Below are 23,485 nucleotides of genomic sequence, written 5' to 3' on the forward strand. Positions count from 1 at the left end.
AGCATCCTCCAGAGGGGAGTTTTGTTTTTGAATCATTTTCATCTCATAGATTTAAATACCGCGTGTATTTTTTAACCCATTGTAGTTACTATTCTTATTAATGTTTGCATTGCCCCAATATTTATTCAGTAGGGATTTTATTCATGACATTAGTTGACTTTCTGCTGGGATGAATTGGGTTTTGTTTATGGTGTGAGAAAGGGTTCTAGTTTTTCTTGTGCTTTCTGGTGTGAATAGTACTCGTCCCAGTGTTGTTTATGAACAGATTCCTCCTTTCTTCTCTCCTCTTCACTGCATGTTGGCATATGACGATTCTGTATCATGTGTATTTCTTTATTTGATATTTTTAAAGCAAAAAACCATCCTCTTTTGTGTATTGGATAATAGAGGGAGAAATTTGAAAATTAAGGAGAAGAGCGAGTCAGAAATGGTTATGCACAGCTCTTGCTGCCATGTTACATTAGTGGTTTATTTGGAAGAACATGATGTCATTGCTGAACCAACACCTGAAGTTTTTAAGTTTTTTGAAAGATGTGCATGTATCAGCCTATATCCAGGCAGGAAAGAGACAGCATACTCACAAGGTTTTAAGTGGAAGTCGTCTGAGGACAGGCTGTTTCCAGGGCAGGGTTAACGCAGTAGTAAGAGTTGGTGAGGCTTCCAGGGAGTAGCAGAGGCCTGAAGGGAAACAGTGGTGTCCTAGAGCCCAGTGAGAGCTGCAGTGGTGGGAACTGGGGGGGCCGCAGCTGTGCAGGTATGAGGGATGGGCAATCTCTTGTGCTTGCTTTGTGACATTCTCTTGGGGCATCCCATGGGCTGAGCCCATCCAGAAGCAAAGGCCAGGAGAGCTGGTGGGAGCCTTTCCCAGAGACACTAGAGACGCTTTCCAGGGCACGAGCCCGCTGAGGCTGGAGGGCGTGGCTTGGAGTGGGAAGGCACCCAGAGATGATGGACTCAAGTGTGGTCTTCCTTGTCACTTATATATCTGATTTTGCAAAGCTACAGCCATGTGGCTGACTACAAAATACTTGTTTCCTGAAAAAGCCTTTCAGTATACTTAAAGAGCTGATTGTCCCTAATCTTTGATAAGAAATACCTGCCAAAGAGGTTTTTCTTACTTAAATAGTGATTTCTTACTTAAATGGTGAAATCTTTAGGGAGTTCTGCAGTTGAATGCAGGAAACCTCTTTATCAGTGTGGTGTTTCTTTCATTTCCTAACACAGTTACCGTTATTGTCAGGGAGTCTTCATACTCATCCCTTTGAAAGGACTCAATGTGAGCCAGTCACTTCCATTAATTCAGTGTTGTTTTTGGTGATGGTGTAATTTTAGTAGTGTTTTCTGTTTTGTAAATTTCTTCTCTTTTGTGTACGTCTTTTGTAAGGATCCAACTTTATGGTGACAATAGAGAATCGTGTGTTTAGTTTTTGTGGAGTGTGTGCATAGTAGTCCGGGTTTGGACTCTGGAACCAGACCAGCTCAGTCACGTACTGGTTTTGCTGCTTCCTAGCTGGGTGACCTCAGGCCAATTATTTAACATCTCAGTGTCTTGTTTTCACATTTAAAAAATGGAGCATGATATAAGTATTTACCAGATAGGGTTCTTAGGGCAATGAAAAAGCTAATATATGAAAAACCCTTAGAATGTTTCCTGGCACGTAGTATACTGACTGGATGTTTGTGATTCCCTGAGCTTTAATTTATGCTAGTTGTAGTCATAGGGACTTAATCTGTCTGTCTTCCATCCTGCTTTCTTCTTCTGTGCTGTTGCCTTGGTTAGTCATGGAAACTGCTATTCTCCATCTCTGTACACTCCACTCATTTATAACTGATAGAGTTTTCAGTTATCTTCTTTTAAAAAATGTTTTTGTGTAGAAAAAATAGTCATTAAAGACTGATTTTTTTTATTGAGCTCGTCATAGTTTACATCATTGTGAAATTTCAGTTGTACATTGTTTCTTGTCTGTCCCCACAGAAGTGCTCCCCTTCACCCCCATGCCAATCCCCCAACACCCCTTCCCCTGGTAACCACTGAACTATTTTCTTTGTGCATGTGTTTGTTCATATTCCACATATGAGTGAAATCATCTGGTGTTTGTCTTTCTCAGTCTGGCTTATTTTACTTAGCATAATTCCCTCCAGGTCCATCCATGTTATTGCAAATGGGATGAATTTGTCTTCTTTTTTCTGGCTGAGTAGTATTCCATTGTATATATATACCACATCTTTATCCAGTCATCGGTGATGGGCACTTGGATTGTTTCCATGTCTTGGCTATTGTGAATAGTGCTGCAACGAACATAGGGGTGCATACGTTACTTTGGATTGTTGCTTTCAAGTTGTTTGGATAGATACCCAGTGATGGGATAGCTGGGTCATATGGTATTTCTGTTTTTAGTTTTTTGAGAAATCTCCATACTGTTTTCCATAGTGGCTGCACCAGTTTGCATTCCCACCAGCAGTGTGTGGGGGTTCTGTTTTCTCCACAACCTCTCCAACATTTGTTATTTTTAGTCTTAGTGATTATAGCCATTTTACCAGGTGTAAAGTGGTATCTTAGTGTAGTTTTGATTTGCATTTCTCTGACGATTAGTGATGTTGAACATCTTTTCATGTGCTTATTGGCCATCTGTATATCTTCTTTGGAAAAATGTCTGTTCATATCCTCTGCCCATTTTATGATCGGGCTGTTTGCTTTTTGTTGTTCAGTTGTGTGAGTTCCTTATATATTATGGAGATTAACCCCTTGTCTGGTACATGATTTGCAGATATTTTCTCCCAATTAGGGGGTGTGTCTTCTTGTTTTGATTCTAGTTTTTTTTGCCTTGCAGAAGCTCTTTAGTCTGATGAACTCCCACTTGTTTATTTTTCTTTTGTTTCCCTCGTCTGAGAAGACGTATGGTATTCGAAAAGATCTTTTTAAGTTCGGTGTCAAAGAGTACTACGTATATTATCTTCCAGGAGTTTTATGGTTTCAGGACTTATCTTCAAGTATTTGATCCATTTTGAGTTTATTTTTGTGTGTGGCGTGAGATAATGGTCTACTTCTATTATTTTGCATGTGGCTGTCCAGTTTTCCCAACACCATTTATCAAAGAGACTATCTTTTCTCCATTGTATATTCTTGGCACCTTTGTTGAAGATTAGCTGTCTGTAAATGTGTGGTTTTATTTCTGGGCTTTCAGTTCTGTTGCATTGATGCTTTCTCTGCATCTGTTGAGATGGTCATGTGGTTTTTGTTCGTCATTTTCTTAATGTGATGTATCACATTGATTGATTTGTGGATGTTGAACCATGCCTGTGTCCCTGGTATAAATCTCACTTGATCATGATGCATGATCTTTTTGATGTATTGCTGTATTCAGGTTGCCAGTATTTTGTTGAGGATTTTTGCGTCTATCTACATCAGCAGTATTGGCCTGTAGTTTGCCTTTTTTGTGTTGTCCTTGTCAGGCTTTGGTATCAGAGTGATGCTGGCCTTGTAGAATGTGTCAGCAAGTGCTACATCTTCCCTAATTTTTTGGAATAGCTTGAGAAGGATAGGTATTAAGTCCTCTCTGAAAGTTTGGTAGAATTCCCCAGGGAACTCGTCTGGTCCTGGGCTTTTATTCTTTGGGATGCTTTTGATTACTGTTTCAATCTCTTTCCTTGTGATTGGTCTATTCAGATTATCTACTTCTTCTTGATTCAGCTTTGGGAGGCTGTAAGAGTGTAAGAATTTATCCATTTCCTCTAGATTGTCCATTTTGTTAGCATATAGTGTTTCGTAGTATTCTCTTATAGTCCGTTGTATTTCTGTGGTATCTGTTGTTATTTCCCCTCTTTCATTTCTAATTTTATTTATCTGAGCTTTCTCTTTTTTTTCTTTGTAACTCTGGCTGGAGGTTTGTCAGTTTTATCTATCTTCTCAAAAACCAACTCTTTGTTTCATTGCTCCTTTCTACTGCCATTTTTGTTTCAATAGCATTTATTTCTGCTCTGATTTTTATTATTTCTCTCCTTCTGCTGACTTTGGACTTTGTTCTTTTTCTAATTCAGTTAGGTGTAGTTTGAGATTGCTTATTTGGAATTTTTCTTGTTTGTTAGGGTAAGCCTTTTGCTGCATCCCATGTGACTTGGTATGGTATGTTTTCATTTTCATTTGTCTCCAGATATTTTTTGATTTCTCCTTTAATTTCGTCAACGATCCATTGGTTGTTCAATATCCTGTTGTTTAGTCTCCACATCTTTGTCCCTTTCTCAGCTTTTTTCTTTTAATTAATTTCTAGCTTTATAGCATTGTGATTAGAAAAGATGTTTGTTAGTATTTCAATCTTCTTAAATTTATTGAGGCTTACCTTATTTCTCAACATATGGTCTATCCTTGAGAATGTTCCATGCACACTTGAGAAGAATGTGTATTCTGCTGTTTTTGGATGGAGTGTTCTATATATGTCTCTCAAGTCCAACTGGTCTAGCTTTTCATTTAATTCCACTGTTTCCTTGTTGATCTATCCATTGATGTGAGTGTTGAGGTCCCCTACTATTATTGTGTTATTAATATCTTCTTTTAGGTTTGTTAATAGTTGCTTCATGTACTTTGGTGCTCCTGTGTTGGGTGCATAGATATTTATAAGTGATATGTCTTCTTGCTGGAGTGTCCCTTTAATCATTTCATACAGCCCCTCTTTGTCTCTCTTTACCTGTCTTATCCTGAAGTTTACTTTGTCTGATATAAGTATCCCAACACCAGCTTTCTTTTCTTTGCCCTTAGCTTTGAGTATTGTCTTCCATCCCTTCACTCTGAGTCTGTGTTTGTGCTTGGAGCTGAGATGTGTTTCCTGGAGGCAGCATATTGTTGGGTCTTGTTCTTTAGTCCATCTCGCCACTGTGTCTTTTTATTGGAGAGTTCAGTCCATTTGTGTTTCGGGTGATTGTCGACACATGAGGACTTAATGCTCCCGTTTTATCACTCGTTTACCGCTTCTCCTGTGTTTCCTTTGTTTCTCGTCCTGTGTATTTTGGTCTGTCACTTGAGTTATGTAGTTTTTTATGTTGTATTTCTTTGTTTTCTACTTATTTATTATTTGTGTCTCTGTTCTGCTTTTTTGTTTAGTGGTTACCATGACGTTTATATTCAAAATCTCGTAGATAAGATAGTCTATTTTCTGATGGCCTCTTATTTCCTTAGACTAAACCAATTCAGTCCTTTTGCTCTTTCCCTCCTAAGTTGTTTTTCTCACATCTTATTCCATCTTGTCTTGTGAGTTTGTGGTTAAAATGACAAGATTATCTTTGTTTTTAATGTTTTCTTCCCCTTTATCTTTAATGCTATTCCTGAATATTTACTGACCTGTTCTGATGTATAGCTACAATTTTCCAATTTTGTCTACCTATTTATTTCCTTACTCTATGCTTTGTAGTCCCTTTCTCCCTTTTCTTTTTCCAGGTATGAGGGCCTTCCTGAGGATTTTTTGTGGGGGGTGGTCTCATGGCTACAAACTCCCTTACCTGTTGTTTATCTGGGGAAGTTTTTATTTCTCCATCATATCTGCAGGATATTTTCACTGTATAGAGGACTCTTGATTGAAAGTTTTTGTCCTTCCAAGATTTGAATATGTCATTCCAGTCTCTCCTAGTCTCTAAGGTTTCTGCAGAGAAATCTGCTGAAAGCCTGACAGGTGTTCCTTTGTAAGTTATTTTCTTCTGCCTTGCTGCCCTTAGTATCTTTTCTTTGTCATTCACTTTTGCCTTGTGGTAGGTCTTTTTACATTGACATATTTAGGAGCTCTGGTAGCCTCTTCTACGTGGATTTCCATCCCCTTCCCTAGGTTTGGGAAGTTCTCTGCTCTTATTTCTTTGAACAAGCTTTCTGCTCCATTCTTCTTTTCTTCTTCTTCTTGAATACCTATAATTCTTATGTTCCATTTCCTGATTGAGTCAGCTAATTCTCAGAGACTTTCTTCCTTTCTTTTTAGTCTTAGTCCTCTCTCCTCCTCTATCTGGAGCATTTCAACTTGTCCTCAGTTATGCTGATTCGCTCCTCTATGATGTCCGCTCGAGCGTTCAGGGAATCCATATTTTGTTTTATCTCTTCCATTGTGTCTTTCATCTCAAATATTTCTGATTGATTCTTCTTTATAGTTTCAATCTCTTTTGTGATGTAGCTCCTGAACTCGTTGAATTGTTTCTCTACATTCTCTTTTAATTCCTTGAGTTTTTGATGATAGCTATTTTGAATTCTCTGTCATTTAGATTACATATTTCTCTTTCCTCAGGACCGATTTCTGGGTACTTGTCATTTTCTTTCTGGTCTGGAGATTTAATATAATTTTCGATACTGCTAGAGGCCGTGGCTCTGTTTATGTGCATTGTGGTATTATTTGGTTACAGTTACCACCTGTTGCCACTGGGTGGGGTCAAGAGCCATGTATTCTGAGCCCTCTGTGATCTGCCAAGATCGCAGGTGCTGCAGCCGGTGCTGGGTGGGTGGAGGGGAGGGGCGCTTTCTTCTGTGTGCTCTTGGGGTTTTCTCACTCTATGCTTGCTATCTGGTTTCCTGGGGTGGCTTGATGAGGTCACCCCTGCATTAGCTTTCACCTCGCTAGGGGCTTTCTCCCAGGCTACGAAGGCTTTGGGGATTGTTGATGTTCCTGCAAATGAACGTCCCTTCCCTCTGTTACTTCCCTCTCGGAGCCTGCCCATGGTCCCAGATCCCAGTCTTTTGTGGAAGGGGTGAAGTTTTACCACGTTCCACCTTCTCTGAGGGGGGCTCCAGCCTCTCCCCCCACTGTCATATGGCTGTGTGGGTCTCTCAGACATCTTGTGGCTTGTGTTTGGATGTCCTCTGTTGGAGAATGAATGTCTTTTTCATTGTATGGTGGAGGGGAGAGATTACTGGGAAAGCTCACTCTGCTTTGATGCTGACGTCACTCCAAAGACTGATTTCTCGTTTCCATATACTTCTCTTGTCAGCACAAGGTACAAGTGTTTTCAAGAGTTTTGTTTGTATAATTACCAACACCTGTTCATATTATGGTTTTAAGGGTTCTTCTCAATTAGTGTTCCCTGGGCAAATGGGATTACCTTCCATTTTCAGTTATTTAGAGTGATGCTCTAGAGAGGGGCTTGTCTTCAAAAGGGTGCTTGTACTTTTTGGTCATCTGGAATCAAATTCTCAAATGCTGTGATTGTGAGTATTGTCCCTGGATCATGTTTTTTTCCTCACCCATTGAGGACGATTGAACAGTGAAGAGACAGAAATTGTATCTGAAAGATGATTAGATGGTTTGTGATTGAAAATGTTGGAAGAAACTAAGTGTTATTCTCTAATAACTATCTTACTCTTGTTGATCTGTGAAAGATTTTTTTTCCCCGTGGGCTAAGTTCTTGTCTTGGATGTGTCATTGCTGTGTGACTTTGGGCAGAATATTTAATCTCTTATCCTTATTTTCTGTATCTATAAAATGAGTTTATACGATTTATGCTGGATAACTTAAAATAACAAAAAAGGTGTTCAGTGCATGAATGAAATGATTTGTTGTTTCTAGTTCTCAAGGATATGATAGGTTTTTAAAGGTAGGAGAAAGCGTTGATATTACTTATTGTAGTTTTGTCTTTTACCGATTACTTAAGATCTCATTTTGAGGTAAAAAACTAAGATGTAGAAGTCTGGTGAGGATTACTTCTTCTAACAAAGCCTCCATACTTAATGTTTGGTATTTTTCCCTTAAGTATGTTTCCCACACTTAATGTTTGGTAATGTTTAATGCCATGTGTTTTCTGTATATTTACATTATGTTTTCATTATTAATAAAGACAAAGGAAATTATTGCGACTTAACCTGAAAGTACCCTAAAGTCCTGGGTAGATTTCCCAGTGATGTACAAACTTTCTAGTGTAGTAGGAATCATGCATTGATCTGTGTCTGTTTCTCCCCAGTGAACTTGAAGATGACTTACTTGGAGAAGATTTGCTGTCTGGCAAAAAGGTAGGAAATAGAGGTCTTCTTGAAACTAAATGGTAATTGTTTAGTTGTGCTTAAAACATAAGCACACATTTTATGCATGGGATGCATTTCTGGAAAGTTGGGTATAGATTAAAATTTTGTGAATTGAATTATTTTTTAAATGCACAAAGAGCTGACTGTTTAATCTATTGGTACATTCTCCGATAACTTGTAACTCGAGCAGTAAATCCTTTGATGCACGTATTTTGGTTCCCAAGGTCTTCAAGGCACTCCAGCCTATACTGAGTTTGTGAAAGCAGTATCATAAAGCTAAAACTTGCCCTGAAGGAACTTAATGTTTTGCATAATGGATCTGGAATTCACTTTTTTGGGAGTATTCAGAGATAAGCTTAAAGATAGGAATACTCAAGTATAACAAATATTCAGATAATTAAAAGTTTAAGACTTAATGTGTATATATAATATACATATGTATCATTCTACCAATATATTTTGAACATTATAATATAAACAAACATTAAAAATAGAAATTAAAAGCCAAATATTAAAGTGAAACACGTGTTCCTTGTTTTGTTTGGTGAATTATTTATTGGTTCACTGGTTTTTGACAAATACTTAAAAGTTTAACTAAAAAACTCAAGGAAGCAACCTCTTGTTGACTGAGATTTGGCTTTCATTGAATGGTTAATTTTTAAAGATTTCCTGTGGGGTGTTTTTTAAAAATAAATTTGTGGGAGTTGTTTTTTTGGGTCCAGAGCCCATGCTTTTTTTTGGTGAGGAAGATTGGCCCTGAGCTAACATTGCCAATCTTCCTCCTTTTTTCCTCCCCAAAGCCCCAGTACATAGTTGTATATCCCAGTTGCACGTCATTCTAGTTCTTCTCTGTGGGACGCTGCCACAGCATGGCCTGATGAGTGGTGTTAGGTCTGCACCCGGGATCCACACCAGCAAACCATGGGCCACTGAGGCAAAGTGAGTGAACTTAACCACTCGGCCACGGGCTGGCCCTTCCTGTGGTTTTATTTAATGAATTGGCCCTGTTAATGGATGACAGATTAAGGGGGCACCCGAATGGAGCTTCTTTGGGCTCTGTTAAGCAGTCTGTTTTCCTCCAGACCCTCCTTCCTTCCTCAGGTGAACTAACTACGTGGTCTGTGTTGTTTATTTTTGTCTTCTTATAATGTCAGTCATTAGGTGGAGTCCTTTGGGACTAATAAGCACTACTAATAAGATTGATATTTTTTGGCGTATATCAAAAATACTGTAATGAAGAGAATACAGACAAGTTTGAGAAACCTGTTTTTATAAGCTGTAGAATGCCAGGAAAAGACTGCTTGTTTGTTTCATCTTTAATTAGAAAATCAAGTCTTTTTTTCCATCTGTATTTTTTTCCCCGGTAGGGGTGTGTGTGTGGGCTTTGATTGTCTTTTGGAGGAGGGATGCTAACTTACATATATGATAGAATAATTTTAATAGAAGAGGAAAAGGTGAGGTTCCCCCCACCCCCCTTAAATCGCAGATACTGGTATGTATTTAACTTAACAAAACCTGGAGCTCTAGAAATCCGACCAGCTGACGGAATCACGAGGCTACCTCTGCTTCCTGATGTGGTTTGTGCACAGGCCTGTCAAGCATAGGAGTGAGGACCTGAGCTAGTCCTCTTTATTGTCGTGTGTCCTCTGTGTTGGACAAATGAAGCTTTATTTTAGTCCCTTACCATTCTTATTTGGCGATCCGGTTATCTAAAATCTGCTTCTTTCTGAAATTTTATTTTTTTCTTTTTGTTTAAAAAGGCTTTAGATTTTGGATACCAACAGTTAAATTTAGTCAAATCTTAAGGACACCATTCTTTTTTGTGTATGATAAAAAATTGTTGTAGGACACCGCCAAAGGACCCTTCCCTTTTTCCTTTTTTGTTAGAATAAATATGATTGTTATGCTTGCTGATTCTATGCTTATTTGACTCTGCATCTAAAAACTAGTCTGGTATGCCATATGTGGAATCTCTCAATTGTCAACTTGCTGAATGCAAATGTTTTAATAACATAAGGTTACAAACAATCCAGTCAACATAATTTTGTACTTTTGTAACAAGTCTTTTTATAGAAGTGACATACATTAATTAGATTTCTTATTTCAATTAGAATCAGTCGGATTTATCAGATGAAGAGCTAAATGATGATCTTTTACAGAGTGATAATGAAGATGAAGAAAATTTCAGGTACTCAATATTAGCTCATTAAAAATATTCTTTATTTAAATTGATAGTAACTAATTTATAATTATAATGGGATATAATTGATAATGTGTTATATCTTTAACATATCATTATATTCTAAACAGGATATTAATATAACTTTGATATGAAAGCCATATATGTCTTTATAAATAGATCAACTGTTTAAAATCACTGTTGATCTTGGCATTTAATAACCTCTGAGTTCTGATGAGTGCAGGGTATGAAAGCTCGGAACACACATGTACTGCTTTTTTAAAGAATTCTTTTATTTGTATGGAGGGCAGTGGCCCCAGACTCAATACTGTTGGTTGCATTTTGATGTTGCTGCTTTTGTTTTCATTTCAGATAATTTTTATTTATACATATCTGCTTACTGAATTGCCATTTTGGAAATTCCTTTAGACTGTACTTAGACTCTAGTTGACAATCTGAACAAAACTGTTCGGGCTGCCGTAACAGAGTACCATAAGCTGGGTGTCTTATAAACAGCAGAAATTTATTTCTCAGAGTTCTGGAGTCTGGGAAGTCCAAGGTTAGGGTGCCAGCACGGTTGGGTTCTAGTGAGGACCTACTTTTTGGTTCATAGATGGTGCTTTGTCACTGTGACCTCACGTGGTGGAAGGAGTGAGGGAGCTCTCTGGGTCCGTTTTATATGGCACTAAGCCCATTCATGAGGCTCCACCCTCATGACCTAAGCACCTCCCAAAGGGCCCACCTCCAGATACCATCATATTAGGCGTTAAGACTCAACCTGTGAATTTAGGGGGGGACATAAATATTTAGTCCATGACAATAATGAATATCTTTCTGTTGTTGACATTAGTATGCTCTGTTAGAAGAAGGGGAAAAGGTATTTAGTGTACTCTGGTGGGTAGAATAAGGTTTTCAATTTTATGAGGAAACATTTATTGTGAAAATATAGAGAGACATTTCTTGGTTATAAATGTAGTTAACAAATATATGCCATTTATTATTGAGCTATAGATTTGTAACAGGTTTTGTAAAATAAAGTAATTTTTATGGGTAAAAATACGGTTTTAAGTTAATTTATTCTACCAGTTATTTAAGTTTCCCAATTCCATTCTTTGGCATCATTATTATGTTTTAATCTTTTGAATTAGTTAAGTTGCCCTTGAAATATCCCTTTGGAGTCTTTTAGCCATGTAATGTCTTCAAGTCTGTATGGCATATTCAGTTTTTTTGTTAGGATTGGATACTTAATATGTGTGAACTTAGATTTATCTGCAAAATCTTGCTTTTTAAGTGTTTTCTTGCATCTTACTGTTTGGCATTTACTGTTGTGATTTAGTAGGTGGGATGTGATTTTTTTTTTTTTTTTTGCAGTTTTAAAAGCCTCTGTTATTTTACTCAAATTATGAATTAATCTTTTTGAAATTTGTGACTGGTATAAATTTTATTTGAACATTGAAATGTTTTTTCACATGGATTTTTAATATGTTGATTTTTAACACGTTGATTTTTAAAATAGGAGTTTATAATTTGCATCATAAAGTTAAAAAAGAAAAGAATTATTCTTAAAATTCCATCTATGATTTTCTGTTTATAGAGTAGTACTCCTGCTTTTACTTTGAAATCTTTTGCTCCATCCTTTTCATTCTGAAAGTCAGAATGAAATGGAATCTATCTGCTTTCAGTCCTGGACTTTCACCGCTCAGACCTGTTTCCTTCCCCATCTGGTTGATCTGATTGTTTTGGTGAAATAATCTGTGCTGATGACAGTGGGGACGCTGTATGCATTAGAAGTCTGATGCTGGCTCAGTATCGCACACTGAGCTCTGTTTTCAGTCATTGTTGGAGTCACTGTGCATTTATCAGTTACTGGAGTAACCTTTCACTGGTTGTGGTTTAAGTTTTTCTAACAGTCAATTTATGTGATGATTTAGTTTTGAGCTTCACTCTAATTGGGTGCCTTTCTTTGTATTTTTGTCCTTTGTAGTTCTCAGGGTGTCACAATTAGTCTGAATACCACATCTGGCATGGTCACATCATTTGAACTGTCTGACAACACTAATGACCAATCTGGAGAACAGGAATCTGAGTATGAACAAGGAGAAGATGAACTGGTTTATCACAAATCCGATGGATCTGAATTGTATGCTCACGAGTACCCGGAAGAAGGACAGTATGAAGGCCACGATGCTGAGCTGACAGAAGACCACATTGAGTATGTGGAAGAGCCAGAGGAGGAGCAGCTGTACAATGACGAAGTGTTAGACATCGAGATCAATGAGCCTTTAGATGAATTCACAGTGAGTCTTTCTCCTTTGTATGGCTAAAGATAACATGGCTGCCTGGACATAGGTTTCTAGACTGATTTGAAATCTATTTACCTCCCTTGGGAGGGAGGGAAATTAGACCTTATTATCACTGTCTGCCAGTTTCTTTATCTGAGCTATGACAAAGTTTGTGTTGACAGCTTGTTTGGCCGGAGGTAATGCTCCTTTGTCACTCTGGAAGGCTGCACAGAATCGTGACCTTGAGGATTGCACCCTAAGGAAGAAAACAGCTTTGTGTGCTGGAGATACACTGTCAATTGTTAGAAGTACTTAATGCAGAGCTTTTATCCAGGCTTTAGACAAGATCTGATAAAGTCCTTCTAAGGTGAAAAGATTATTGACCTGCTAAAGACATCTTTAAGGTGCTAATATTCCAAAGTGATTGATGTCCTGTTCATTCGTTCTTTTTTGTAACTGAGAACTGTCTAAACATGAATAAAGAGATTGGAGGTTAGTTTAGGAAATGTCACAGGTAATTTGTTATCTGTAATCAGGAAGCAAAGATTGTGCAGATTTTTATTTCACAAAGATGATTTTGATAGGTAGCTTTTTTTTTTAAAGTTGAACTGTCAAAAACGGACTATTGAAAGACTGCTCATCTGTCTTAATGATTCATCATTAAAGGAGATTTCTTTTTAAAAGAAGCACCTTATGACATTTATTTGGGAAGGACGTGACTTCCATAGTTGCAGTAGAATCTTAGGGTTTTCAGGATCCTGGGGTTCCACTGAGGGGCACTATCACTGGGGCTGCTGGGGGGAGTGGAGGCAGGTAAAGGTAGGGTCGTAACTCTGCCATGGTATCTCTGTTTCCATTCAGAGTATGCTGCATTTGAGAAAAAAGTTCAAAAGTTACTGAATGTTCGTCATTGTCCTATATCTATATCTCTCTGTATCTGTGTGAGTACTTTTGAAAGGGATTGTTTATGTGGAACCTTAGAATATCTAGTTCCAGTCATGATTGTGTTTATGTGTCTCAATAGTTATTTTTAAGATTTGATTTTTTTTTTGAATGCTTTCTCTTCAGTAGATATAGTAATGAAAAATGTTTGTAGTTTTGTTAGAGAGAATCATGTAAAATGCATCATGGGTACTTGTTTTTTCGACAACTCTTTAGTGGTTTGTTTTGGTAATAAATCTTTCACTAGTGTGGACAGGTGCTCTCTGGTTTACTGATGTGTTTGTATACTATCCTAAAGGAGCAGTGTAACTTAAAATGCCTCTTAAAAATGGAGCCAGGATCAACAAATGTTAGCTCCGGGTGAATCTTCCTCGGGAAAAAAATTGAGCCAAGATCTTTTAAAAATCTGCCTAGTTACTCCCTAGTTAGAGCATTTTCTTATTTCTCCTACTCATCAGTAAAATGAGATGGTTGGTTAATCATATCTGGGTCCGTTTCACTTGTAAATTCAACAGTTCAACAGATCTTTATTGATGTTCAAGCACTGGGGACACAACTGTGCTAAAACACGAAGCGTGAAGCATGGCCCCTGCCCTCTGTGCACTTGGAATTGAGTGGAACAGCGCACAGTGTGGAAGGTGCTCTAGTGCGCACGACTGCATGGGAGGTCCCTCTCACTGTAGCCTTCTCGCAGAGTTTGTTGTAAGGAGAATTTCTAGTAAATGAGGACTTTCCATCTCATGTATTCCACTGTCAAACTTGAGGTTACATTTAGGCACCTGGTTGTGTAAAATCCAACTTTATCCAACATCTTGTGATCTAAGATTCAGGTATTGAAAAGGAAAATAATGTGACAATTCATTATACTCACAGTACTTTTCCACATTAAAGTGAATTAATTTCTTGAAGAATTAATAAAAAATCTTAAAGTAGGAAAATTTATGTAGAAGTTCTGAAAGTGTCCTGATATCTTTTCACAGAGAGTTGTAAACTTTAAGGTGAGGCGAAGTTTGTCTTTCTTTGAGTAATATCAGCTCATCTCAATACATCTAGCTTTAAAGCCACAGTCCTCCTTTTCTTTTTTCCCTAATTCTTTAAGATTATTGGTTTCTTTATAGTTGCCACAGTGGTAGAATCTGGCATTCTCTCTTCTTTGGATGGGAAGAGGTAAATGGACTTAGACTGTGAAGTTCTCCTCTCGAGGTCTGCGGTGGAGACCACTCATTGTCGTCTTAGGCTTTCACTGGTGCACACATTTGTTGTTCGTTATGAGACTAACGAACACCAGTCGATTGCGTCCCTTTGTGTGCCAGTGATCTCTTAGTTTATTAAACGGTTTATTTAACTGTGGTTCATGTCCTAGTTAGGCTTTGTTAACTCATACTCTCAAGCTGGAATTGAACTCTGGGAAATGCTGGTCAAGAGCACATTCTGTCTGTTGAAGCCCAGTCTTAAAATCACATGGGGGGATTTTGTGCATAATTGGAAGTGGAATCATAAAACCACAGAATTTTACAAATTGGAAGGGACACTTTTACATGTGAACAAGCTGAGGTCCACAGTAAAAAGTTGGTAGGACCAGCTCTGGTGCTCTTTCCTGTTCTACTCAAAAGTAAGTAATCCTTAAGTTTGTGCATTTTATTCGTCCTGTTCTAGAGAGTGAATTGGGATTTGATTTAAAAACTTGTACTCTTGTTTTAGGAAGGGATGCATATCACTTATTATTCAACAAAATATTAGAAAATTAATTGTTGGGTGATTTATACTTTTAAGCACAATCAATTTATTTAGGGCCTTTAAAATTAAGATAGATTGAAATTTCATAAAACATTGTTTTGTAAAAACAATTTTGGATTGATAATTTATGTAAAAGGTAGATTTTTGTTTCCCAGTGAGAAACCAGTGGTGTAGACTATACTCCATTGTATATTAGCTACAAATTTTGATTACCATCATCTGGCCTTATTTGAAATCTGACTGTTCTGCTACCAGTGAATCATGAGTAGCGATAGTTGCTCTTTTTGATAGGATGCTAGTAATTTTTTTTAGAAAGTAAAATGCAGTATTTTCAGATAGTCATGAGAGACAGTTGTGGGAACTGGTGGTTTGTCACCTTAAATACAGTAGTTTTTCTTTGGGGGTTGTAGACGAGACTGTTGGATACCACGCAGTGGGTTTTTTAGGTTCAGTAACAGATTCATTCTTCGTGGCCTGCTTTGTAACCATCTACAGTCCTTTTCAACAAGTGGCGGGGTTTGCTGGGAAGTGCAGCTCCCCTGGGTAGGATCAGATCTTGTTACTTGTTACAAGTAGCTGTAGGAGCCCTTTTTTCTCAAGCCAGCTTGCCTTCTTCCTACGTGTGCCCTCAAGGGGCGCCTGCCTGCTGACCTGCCCATTATGTTTCATGCAAACCTGGACTCATCCCTCTAATTCAAGGGAGGGGCTAATGGAGAAACAGATTCTGACATGTGATTTTTCATAAAGCTCCTATGTTGGAAGTTTCCCATGCTTGTGTCGTCTTCTGTTGCCGTAGAATGGTTGGAGTTGGGCGTGATTCTCGCCCCTTATTGCTGCTCAGGTGCTCTGTCCCTTTAAGATTGCTTTTCCTTAGTGTTGATTTAGGAAGAGCTGTTTGTCACTGCACAGAGTTTGCAGCAGAGCCGTGTCCCTCACCTTAGTGATCGGGTTAGTGTGTTGCACTCTGTTCTCATTAACATGTAGGCGAGATCACATTCTGTTTTTGTGCCTAGTGCTTTCTGCTCACTCGGGTAATTGCCATAGTAAAATTTGCCAAAATAATTAAGCATGAGTCGTAAAGATGAAAAGAGATTAAAAACCCCCGAAAGCTATATGAGAAAAACGTATTTTCTCTTTAATGGCTGTTAAGATGAAGAATACTTGCAGGCATGTGGGCAGCAAGGGCTGCAGGAGCAGGAAGACTGTGTGGCTGAAGAGGAGTCAGGTGAGATTACTGATTCCCAGGTTGCTCCTGAAAGAGAAGAGGTATTTGTTCATCGTTTAAAAAGAGTCCAGAAGTTTGCTGGGGTTTTTTTCTTTGAGATTTAAAATGAGCATCTTTTTAGCATTAGTGAAAAATTTGATACATCTCTTCTTTGAGCTAAGAGTGTAGTAAAAATCCTGAGCTTCCTAGAATCTTTGGGCAATGAGTTTTGGTGAGCTGTGGTTTCCAGATAGCTGTTTGCCCTTTAAGTGTTAGAATATTTTAAATGTTTTATGGGGATGTGGTAGAAATGTTTTGAAAATGTGATGTATATGTTAGTGCTTTGAAAGGAGTGCTGTAATTATTTTAAATTAATTAGCATTATTCAAAAAATAGTACAAGGTTCCCGGTATTAGGTGCTGTCTAAGGTGTTGAAGAACCAAGGATGATTGGGAAACTTGCTTCCTGTGCTCAAGGAATTTTTAGCCTCATACAGGGGAGAGAAGACGTGGGTAAATCCCTGTGATGTAAACATAGGAGGAGAGCTCAGATATGTGCCTCAGGAGCTCACAGGGGACCCCTGTGATTGGGTGTGTGTCTTGGAGTGAGTTGGGGAAAGGGCGTGGATGGGCTTTGAGGCTTTAGGGAAGAGGTGACCTCTGAAGGAAGGAGGTCTGGAAAAATAGATGTCATTTGCATGCATAGAGGGGGTATGAGAGGTAGGGTTTAATAGATTCTGTTTTCCAACCTTAGAACTTGTCTTGTGAGCAAGCATGTAAGTCACAAAATCATTCTTTGGCCTTAAGACTTGGTTAAAAAAATTTCTTTTCTTATTAACATTTTTTCTCAATTATTTTCCTTAGTACTTTTTTTCCTCCTTTTCCCAGGAGATCATCAAAAGTGGTTTTTCACGGGTTTAGATCATTTACTTAAGGTCTTCAGCCAATGCTTTAGAAACTCAGCATCCAAAACATTTTTTTTACCCTCTCTTTTCCCTAATACAGTGCTATGACAGAGTATCTGAACATGTATGCTGTGTACAAACACTTTCTGGGACACATCATTTCTTCTGAACAAGATAAATTTAATTTTTCTTTTTGTGTTTTCTCTCTGTCTCTCTTGCTGTGTGAAATAATTTGAAACTTGGAGAAAAGATGAAAGAATAGTACAAAGAACACTTTACTCAGATTCTCCAGTTTTAGAAGAATGTATTTAGGGACTGGTCCTGTGGTTGAGTGGTTAAGTTTGCGTGCTCTGCTTCGGTGGCCTGGGGTTCACCAGTTCAGATCCTGGGTGCAGACCTACGCAGTGCTCAGCAAGCCATGCTGTGGCGGCATCCCACATAGAGGAACTAGGATGTACAGCTCTGTACTGGGACTTTGGGGAGAACAAAGAGGAAGATTGGCAACAGATGTTAGCTAAGGGCGAATCTTCCTCAGCAAAGAATGTGTTTAGCCCAGGGAACCAAGACAGAGCTAAAGGAAATGTTAAATAAGAAATGGCTTCCCTCTGATGACTGCTCTGCTCTCTGGCACCATGTTCAGGGAGACCAGAGATTTATGCGAGGTGAGCTCATCCCCTGTCCTGTAGCGCAAAGAAATCCAAGAGGCTGTTAAAGGAGAGCGGAGCGGGGATCGTTCCAGGCTGGAAACCAGGGGATTCAGTGCCTGTTAGTTTCAGGTCCTTCTTAATACTTTGTGGTATTTTGAAGTTGGAAAATTAATTTCATTTTTTTTCTACAATTCTTTCAGTTTTAGATAATATTCTCCTTAACTCTTTGATAATGTACTGTGTTTGTAACCTATTTTAGAATGAGAAAAGCTTTTGTACATTTTAATCTTCAAATGATCTCCAGAGATATAAGCTATTTTGTAAAACAGGTAAAGAATAAGAATGCTACCAGGTATTACCATTGCCTGGGTGCCTTCTGGAAGTGATGGGGTATGGCTTTTAGATCTGGATATTTCAGACTTCAGTCCTTGAACTGTATTCATTAAAATATTAAAGCAAAAGTGAGTTGTTATAAAGAAAACAGTAATCTTGCCTTCATTTTCAGTGTCTTCTAAAGAGAGATTGAGGTGGAGAGAGAGATTTTTGGAGGAACATCAGTGATCAGATGAAGCCTAAAAGTAAATGAACTCCTAACATATGTGACTTAATATGACAGAGTATCTCAGATATACTTAGAAAGGGTTAATCATTTGGTGAAATGTTAGATCCCTTCCTTTAACTTTATGCCAAGATGGGTCTCAGATTGACTAAAGAGTTCAGTGTGGAAAAAGAATAACCAAATGTGCCTGTGTACACATGTACTACACACACCAAACTGAATATACTAGCAAAAAATGTTTTAATAATTGTGTGTTAGCCTTAGGCTCACCTGCAAAACAGAAAACTCACCAAATATTAAGTTTATTTCTCACTAATGTCAAAAAATTCCAGAGGGCGTTTCAGATCTGGTGTTTGCCTCACCAGGTAATCAGGTACCCAGGCTTCTTCCAGACTTCCATGGTGCAGTTGAAGGGCTGCTGCGCTTTCCATGGTCCACGTCCAAGAAAGGGATTGCAGGAAGACTAAAAGGGACCATGCTTGCCCTTTGAAGACACATCCCGGAGTTCTCATACAACACTTTGTAAACAGCTCATGAATTATGCCTTAGTCACATGACTGCACCTCACAGCAAGAGAAACTGCTTATTTATTAGGTGACAGTGTGTTCAGATAAAATTGAGAGTTTCATGGTTAAGGTCTTGACAGGGAATGAGTAAAAATGAGCACCATGTTATAACTAATGTACTACTCTTGGTATTAGCCTTTTTAAGCCATAAAGAAAAAGAGTGATCTGATTGTATAGAAATATTCCAAACCACTCTAAACAAGTTCATACAAATGACGAATATGGGGAAATATTTACATATGAGCCTCAGAATTAATATATTTAGAAAAAATGTATTCAGTATGAAGGAGTTAATATATTCAGTATATAGTATGTTCAGTATAGACAGGTGAGTCCTCCTAGAAAGAAGGGCAAATAATGTGAGAGAGTAATCCAAAAATAAGATAAGCAAATGACCAGAGTGTATAAAACATGTTCAATAAAATTGTAAAAATTGAGAATCTAGCCTATTTTAATATTGGCAAAAATCAAAATTATTGGTCAGAAGTAGTCTCGTTCTCTTGGGGGACCATTTTGGAAATATTGACTGCCAGGAGGCAGTTTTCTCTGTGTCTCTTGTATCTCTGCATGGTTTGTGAACAAAGCACTGACTGCGTTTTGTTCCCTCCCGACTATCTTCTAAAGTATGTCTGTATAACAAACAGCCTTGAAAGACATAGGATCTTCCTCGAGAGCAAGGGGCAGCTGTGCCTTCTGCTCATTATAACAGACCGGGGATCCCTAAACTCAGGCTCCCTCCTGTAACACAGCCCCCCATGTGCAGGGTCACCTGGCTCTCTTCTTCATGTGGTCCAGTGGGAATTTGGGCTCCCAAATGCTACTGCTGTTGTTGAAAGTGAGCAGGAATCCCGTGTCTTCTCACAGCCTCCATGAAACAGTGGCAGGGTACCTTGCAAGAAGGGTGAAATTGCAGACCCTTCACTGTTCTTGACAGTATCAAAAGCCTTCAGGTCCTTTGGCTCAAAAATTCCCTTTTGACAAAGTTAGCTAAAAGAGTTAATCTAAGATGTGTCCAAAGATGTATGCACCTGGTGTTGGTTTGTGGCCTTGAAAAGAAGTGGAATCAGTGTGCGTAGGTTTTTCTAGAGGGTTGGGTAAATGATGGCGTAATGTTACAGGGACTACTGGTTACCAAAGGATGTCATAGCTCTCTGTTAGATGTGGAAAGAAGGTCATGATGTGTTAAGTGAAAAGAGCAAGGTAATCGAATTCCTCCCCTGAAGTTTCCCCAAAACTTTACCTATCTCAGCGTATGTGTGTGACTCTCAAAAAAAGTCTGGATAGGTAAAGACAAAAATGGTAATCATGATTACCTCTAGATGGGGAGATTATTTTATACTTTGTACACTAAATATTTAAAAATATTTTGCTATGAGCAAAATAACTTTTATAGACAGGGAAATACAGGGTGGTTAAAATTTTGACCCTTTAATTTGGAAGGCAAAGAACTAGATTGTTATTGTTTAACTCATGTGATTCCTAGTTACTGTTAACTCTCACCTAAAACCTCCTAAGGATTGTTTTCAATGTGAGTCATTTTATAGAGCAGAAAGCAAACTCTCATCCAGATTAAACAGTTTGTCTTTTTTATACCATCTGTTAGGAGGTGTATTATTTGCTTTTCCATTTAAGCTGTATGTCCCATAATTTAAAGTTAGTATTTAAAAATTCACTCATACGTTTACTTTCTTATTCACCTGTTCTTGATTACTGTTGAAGTTTACCTTGTTTATGTTGCTTGTTTTTGTGTTGACTGAAAATTCTTTGTAATGCTCTTGGCTCTCAGGACTTTCGATAGTCCCTCTGGTGGAGGATGGTGGTGTGGTGGTCTTTTTCCCTAGCAACCAATATTTGGGGCTTGTTTTCTTACTCATAGTAGTAGAATCAGTGAATATCAGTCAGTCAAAAAGATCGTTATTGAGAACTTGTGTGCATGGTGCTATTTGAGGTGCTGAGAAGTAGGTGTTGTCTGCTATTTCAGTACTTTTTGGTAGGCTTTGCTTTGGGAGGGCTGTTCTTCCATCGTTTTTAGAAGTCTAAATAAATTATATAGTCCTGAGGGAGGAGTAACAGTTTTAATTTGCCACATATACCTGGGTTTTGGTGTCTTCCTAGTTTTCTGACCTGTTTTCTTTGATTAAATGTCTGCAGGGTGGGATGAACCACCCCTTTGCGCTCCATCTCGCAAAGCAGTGTGCGACGCTCTGGGTTGCTTAACACGAGGGGAGAAAGCATATTGCAGGTTTTCGGGTGACTTCATTCTAGGAGCTGTGTTAACTCTGTATTAGAATCTGGATTATGGAGCTAAAAAGTAATTTCAATTGAAAAGGTGGCTCCTTTTATTTAACTGATGTTCTTGCTTGGTTAGTACAAAGAAATCGCGATACTTAAATTAGGGAGTTCTATTTATAAAAACTATCAAGCCTTTCCTATCATGCTGCCACATCATGCCAGTTGTGCTGTTATCCTCAAACATGGTAAGGAGGTTTGCCACTTCAGATAGTTTTGGCATGTAGAGAGGAAGTAATGAGAGAAGTTTAAAAAAATCTTTGCACTATTTAAAATATTTACCTTTTAAATTATGATAACATTGACATTCAGTGATATGCACAGGTCTGAAGTGTGCAGTGCAGTGTTTTGGTACGTGTTCATCTAAGTTGCTGTCTTTCCCTTGGTAAGAAGCCTTACCCCAGAAAGTTCCCTCTTAGTTCCTTCTGGTCAGTCCTGACGACTCAGACCAAACAGTGTTCTTATTTGTCGCTTTAAATTAGTCTTTTCTCTTCCAGGACTTCACATAAATGTGTTCGTACGGTATGTAATGACACTGGGTGTCCAGCTGCTTTTGTTCAGTGTGCGTTTTTGAGACTCATCCAAGTAGCTGGGTGTGTTAGTTTATTCCGTTTTATAGATAGTGCTTTATTTGTTCATTCTCCTGATAATAGATATTTGGGTTGTTTCCAGTTTTTTTGTTATGAATAAAGTAACTATAAAGATTATTTTACGTATCTTTTTGTGGATGTAGCTTTTCGTTTCCCTTGAAATTCACTAGGAATGGAATTACTGAGACAGAGTAGAAGTATGTTCTGTAAAAAACTGTCAAATGGTTTTCCACAGTAACTGTAGCATTTTATCCTCCTGCCAGCTGTATATGTGAGCCTCAGTTTTCCGTTGTTTGATATTGTCTGTCTTTTCCGGTAGCTCCTCTAGTGATTGTGTCGTCAGGTTTTAGTTTGTGTTTCTCTGATAACTAACGATATTGAGCACTATTCCATGTGCTTATTGGGCTTACATAACTTCTTTGTGTCTGTTTCTAGTCTCTTACTTTTTTTTTTTAAAAAGTCAGTTGTCTTTTTAAGTTTTGTCTCTATGTGCAGTACGTAGTCTACATATATATTCTACGCAGAGAATATATATTTTCTTTACATACATATAGTTTATATACAGAGAGTTTTTCTATTCTTTACATACATATAGTTTATGTATTCTCTGTGTAGAATATATGTACCTGAATTATTCACACTGTCTGTATATTCTGGTTAGATGTCTGTATATTCTGGATATAAGTCAGTTGGCAGGTGTATATATATATATATACACACACACACATATATAAAAAGATATCTATATAAAAAACACATATATATAAAAAGAATATTTCCTCTGAGCCTGTAGCTTGTGTTTTAATTTTCTTAACAGTACCTTTTCATGAGCAGAAAATTTTAATTTTGGTGAAGACCACGTAGTTTTGTGACCCAAGAAATCTTTGTCTACTCCAAAGTTGCAAAGATACTATCCTGTGTTTTCTTCTGGAAGCTTTATAGTATTAGTTATTTTTAGTTTTGGTCTATGACCTGTCTCAACTAATATATATGTGTGTGGTATGGAGTGCATTTTCTGTGTCTCTCTCTAGTTGTTACACCATTATTTGTTGTAAAGACTGTCCCATTGAATTGCCTTAGTGCTTATGTTGAGACTCATTTGGCCATTTAAGTTTGGGTCTCTTTCTGGAATCTATTTTTTGTTCCGTTGCCAATGCTACACTGTCTTGATTACTGTGGCATGACATCAGGTAGTGTAAATCCACCAGTTTCGTTCTCCTTTTCAAGATTGTTTTGGCTGTTCTAGGTCCTTTGAATTTCCATGTAAATTCTGTAATTGACTTGTCCACATCTACTAAAAATCTGGTGGGGATTTTGATGAAGATTGCATTGTATGTTTAGATCACATTGAAGGAAAACTAACATCTTAATAATCACGTTGCCTGTGAATAAACACAGTTTATTTCTTCATTTCCAGCTTGTCCTGTTCTTTCTTTCTTTAGCTTTCTGACTTCCAGTAGTATGCAGAATAGAAACATTGAGGGTATTCGTTCTTCCTTTGTCCTTGATGGTAGGGGGAAAATGTTCAGTATTTCATCAAATAAGTAATATAAGCTAGCTGGAAGTTTTTCAGTCAGATTGAAGAAGTTCTTTGCTATGTATAGT

At 37.9% G+C, this 23,485-nt stretch overlaps 1 protein-coding gene across 4 annotated transcripts in view; it reads left to right on the top strand.

Moving 5' to 3' along the window:
* Window positions 1–23,485, top strand: part of RBM33 (RNA binding motif protein 33) — a 132,562-nt gene that overhangs the window by 25,562 nt on the left and 83,515 nt on the right. For all 4 annotated transcript variants that reach the window (XR_006523736.2, XM_044765671.2, XM_044765670.2 and 1 more), the window contains exons 3-5: window positions 7,921–7,969; window positions 10,093–10,169; window positions 12,145–12,457. Coding sequence is in view for 3 of the 4 variants with exons in the window: in XM_044765671.2 (XP_044621606.2) it covers window positions 7,921–7,969; window positions 10,093–10,169; window positions 12,145–12,457 (439 nt within the window). In the remaining variant the exon portion in view is untranslated. The remainder of the gene's footprint in view (window positions 1–7,920; window positions 7,970–10,092; window positions 10,170–12,144; window positions 12,458–23,485) is intronic.

This window comes from Equus asinus, chromosome 1, assembly GCF_041296235.1.
Source record: "Equus asinus isolate D_3611 breed Donkey chromosome 1, EquAss-T2T_v2, whole genome shotgun sequence".
NCBI classification, from domain to species: Eukaryota; Metazoa; Chordata; class Mammalia; order Perissodactyla; family Equidae; genus Equus; species Equus asinus.